This window comes from Limulus polyphemus, unplaced genomic scaffold, assembly GCF_000517525.1.
Source record: "Limulus polyphemus unplaced genomic scaffold, Limulus_polyphemus-2.1.2 Scaffold13582, whole genome shotgun sequence".
In the NCBI taxonomy this organism is placed as follows: Eukaryota; Metazoa; Arthropoda; class Merostomata; order Xiphosura; family Limulidae; genus Limulus; species Limulus polyphemus.
In genome coordinates, this window is record NW_013679192.1 from 5,320 (window position 1) to 9,419 (window position 4,100).

At 31.6% G+C, this 4,100-nt stretch overlaps 1 protein-coding gene across 1 annotated transcript; it reads right to left on the reverse strand.

Moving 5' to 3' along the window:
* Positions 1-91: 91 nt before the first annotated feature.
* Positions 92-3,473, reverse strand: LOC106477245 (WD repeat-containing protein 19-like; the record flags this gene model as incomplete). Its single annotated transcript, XM_022380885.1, has 3 exons — positions 92-546; positions 1,983-2,217; positions 3,357-3,473. Coding segments are annotated over 3 exons (523 nt in total), but the record flags the coding sequence as incomplete, so codon positions are not given.
* Between the last annotated feature and the right edge of the window lie 627 nt (positions 3,474-4,100).

The following is a 4,100-nucleotide window of genomic DNA, read 5'->3' on the forward strand; positions in this document are numbered from 1 at the left end:
CTACACACAATATCAAGGAGATACTACATAATTATAACAAACATTACTTTAGGAACTTCTTCTGTCTCTCCCATTAGGTACTCGATAACCTGACACATTATCAAGGAAATACTACATAATTATAACAAACATTACTTTAGGAACTCCGTCTGTCTCTCCCATTAGGTACTCGATAACCTGACACATTATCAAGGAAATACTACATAATTATAACAAACATTACTTTAGGAACTCCGTCTATCTCTCCCATTAGGTACTCGATAACCTGACACATTATCAAGGAAATACTACATAATTATAACAAACATTACTTTAGGAACTCCGTCTGTCTCTCCCATTAGGTACTCGATAACCTGACACATTATCAAGGAAATACTACATAATTATAACAAACATTACTTTAGGAACTCCGTCTGTCTCTCCCATTAGGAACTCGATAACCTGGCGAGTCAGCTGCTCTTCATTTGCTGCTCCAACAGCTTGAATAGCTACCTGAATGGCCTGACTGCTGTCACTGCCACTCACTTTAAGAAGATGTTTCACAGCCTAGTGAGTAAAAGTTGATTTATTGTATAAAACTGGAGCTGTTTTACATAACATGCAGGTCTTTAGGTAATATTCAATGCTACATTATTTAACAAGTTTTATTATTTAGTTTACCACAAACCACACTGACATTTGATATATAAAGTAACACTCCTTCCCTCTCTCTCTATAAATATATATATACATACATAATTATAAAAACAGTTTTATGAAAACACCATATTAGTATGACAATCAGTACATCTAATTACATAAACATTTCTTAGTCGTGTTCTAGTGGACCAGTATTTTGTGACATACAGTCAAACTTTGGTTATAATATATTACATATGTATATATGTATTATTGCTATTTAAAAATAACTTCTTAGATTTTAGCTATTTTTTTAGATCATAGAACAGTAAATACAGAAGTACAGAAAACAATTATCTCTTCTAGTTATGAACTTTGTACTTGGTTGCTGCTTGCCATAAGTTGCTAAGCCTTATCAAATTTCGCACATGGAGGACTTGAAACGAAATAATTTTTTAAAGTTTTTTATATATATATGCACTTTGAAATAACAAAAAAATCATAAATTACTACATCAATACCATAGAATTCCACTATAATTTATCAAGTTTAGTAACTAAGCTGTATTACCACCCACCGCAAACTCTTGGGGTTATTCTTTTACTAATGAATAGTGGGATTGGCTGTCACTTTATAACACCCCCATGGCTGAAAGGGCAAGCATGTTTGGTGTGACGGGGATTCAAACCTGCGACCCGCAGGTTTCGAGTCGAGCGCCCTAACCACCGGGCCTACTTATATGTACCAAACCAAAACCTTGAGTTTAATGTACATAATTGAAAGATTAAGGAAATATTTCTGACACAGATATTTGAGGTTTGAAGTGAATTTCTTTAGACTGTAATATTTGCATTCTTTAGATACTCATGAAAATTGTACAACGGTTTTATTTTTTCACACAAGCGATATATGTGAAGGTGATTCAAAATACATACAATGTCATTTTTCTGTACTGTCCTGCCAAGTGGAAAAACTTCCCTGTATAAGCGATATATGTGAAAGTGATTTAAAATACATCAAATCTTACTTTTCTGTACTGTCCTGCCAAGTGGAAAAACTTTCCTGTATAAGCAATATATATGTGAAAGTGATTTAAAATATATACAATGTCACTTTTCTGTACTGTCCTGCCAAGTGGAAAACTTTCCTGTATAAGCGATATATGTGAAAGTGATTTAAAATACATACAATGTCACTTTTCTGTACTGTCCTGCCAAGTGGAAAAACTTTCCTGTATAAGCGATATATGTGAAGGTGATTTAAAATACATCAAATCTTACTTTTCTGTACTGTCCTGCCAAGTGGAAAAACTTTCCTGTATAAGCGATATATGTGAAGGTGATTTAAAATACATCAAATCTTACTTTTCTGTACTGTCCTGCCAAGTGGAAAAACTTTCCTGCCATCAGATGGTTTTTTTCATGATCATAATATGTAGCAATACTAAGGTAATCTTCTTGTGAAGCATCTTCTCCAACCACATCAGCATAAATATCCATCTTACCACTTGACTGGGCCAGCTGGAATGCTTCTTCATGACATTTGGATAACACCAAAAACTGAATTGCTGAAGTCATATCATTTAGGCGTTGGAAGAATCTGAGAAAAAGTAAATAGATAAGTTTTTACTGCTTGTATGCTGAAATAAATAACAACATGGGAGTTTAATAGACAAAAATCGAGGAATAAATGGGAGAAAAATGCTGGCAATAAATGTATTTGAGCAACTAAGACCAATCTATAAACTACTTCTCTCATCAAATATGATCAACCTAGAAGTACACATTACTTGTATTAATGTTTCCAAAACCAATCCATAAACTACTTCTCTCGTCAAATATAATCAACCTAGAAGTACACATTACTTGTATTAATGTTTCCAAAACCAATCCATAAACTACTTCTCTCGTCAAATATAATCAACCTAGAAGTACACATTACTTGTATTAATGTTTCCAAAACCAATCCATAAACTACTTCTCTCGTCAAATATGATCAACCTAGAAGTACACATTACTTGTATTAATGTTTCCAAAACCAATCCATAAACTACTTCTCTCGTCAAATATGATCAACCTAGAAGTACACATTACTTGTATTAATGTTTCCAAAACCAATCCATAAACTACTTCTCTCGTCAAATATGATCAACCTAGAAGTACACATTACTTGTATTAATGTTTCCAAAACCAGACATAAACTACTTCTCTCATCAAATATGATCAACCTAGAAGTACACATTACTTGTATTAATGTTTCCAAAACCAGACATAAGGTACAAGCAGTCTATACGATAGTATTCAATATGTCAACATACTGCCTAAATCCTAGAGAATACTGTCATTTAACAATATAATCACAATGACAGCCACAAAGTGAAATGACTTTAACCAAGAATCTGGGTAAAAAGATTCAAATTCATCTTCTGTACTAATGTATCTTGAAATGAAGTCTTTTTTTTATCATAAAAATTAAGTTAGATTAAAAACAGTGCATTTTCAATAAATGCTTCATATCTGTCAGTAATTTTAAGGTTAGATCATGATTTATGGGTAATAATACTTTAGCAACTCATATGAAAAAGCTGAATAACATCAACAGTCTCCCAAAAAGATGTTGAAACAAATATGATTCACATTCATGCTTACCTATCGACCATGCCTTACTTTATTAGTAACCATGCCTACCTAGTAACCATGTTCACCTGGCAAACTTACTTACTTAGTGACCATGCTTACCTAGCAACCATCTTTGCTCCTTCTACTGATTTTGTGTCTTTAACAAGTCTTACGGCTTCCTCTGGTTTGTTCAGATGCTCAAGTTGAATTCTAAAAATATAACAGTTGTTAAAACATCTTGTACAAATCAATGAAATCTTAATAGTTACAACTTATTATTTATCTCAATAATTTCTACACATTTTTCATTTTCAATAAAATGACAAAAATATTATTCAGCAAAAAATCTTTTGATATAAGGTAAATCTTAAGCAGATAAATTCCTCTCCATAGGTTAATAATATATTTTATACATGTATTGTTTTTTATAAACTGTTTATCAACAAACTTAAAATAATTGTACAAGAAAAATTAAATAAAAGTATTTAATTAAAATATTAAATTTTTAATTTATATTATTTGGAATGTTTCTTCTACACATTAAAGGTTGTAAAATAAATAATACTGTAATGATATAGGTATTTTTTTTAATGAAGCATTTAATTCTAAATATTCAGACCTAAAACTTCAAAACGAAATGTGTGATTAGAATAATTATAAGGTAATGAATTAAAATGAAAGAAACCAAAAAACACGGGATCTTTTGGAAGGTAGAACTTTCGTCAAAAGTAAACTAGATGGGTAGACCTTTCTTCAAAGGTAAACTAGATGGGTAGACCTTTCTTCAAAGGTAAACTAGATGGGTAGACCTTTCTTCAAAGGTAAACTAGATGGGTAAGCCTTTCTTCAAAGTAAACTAGATGG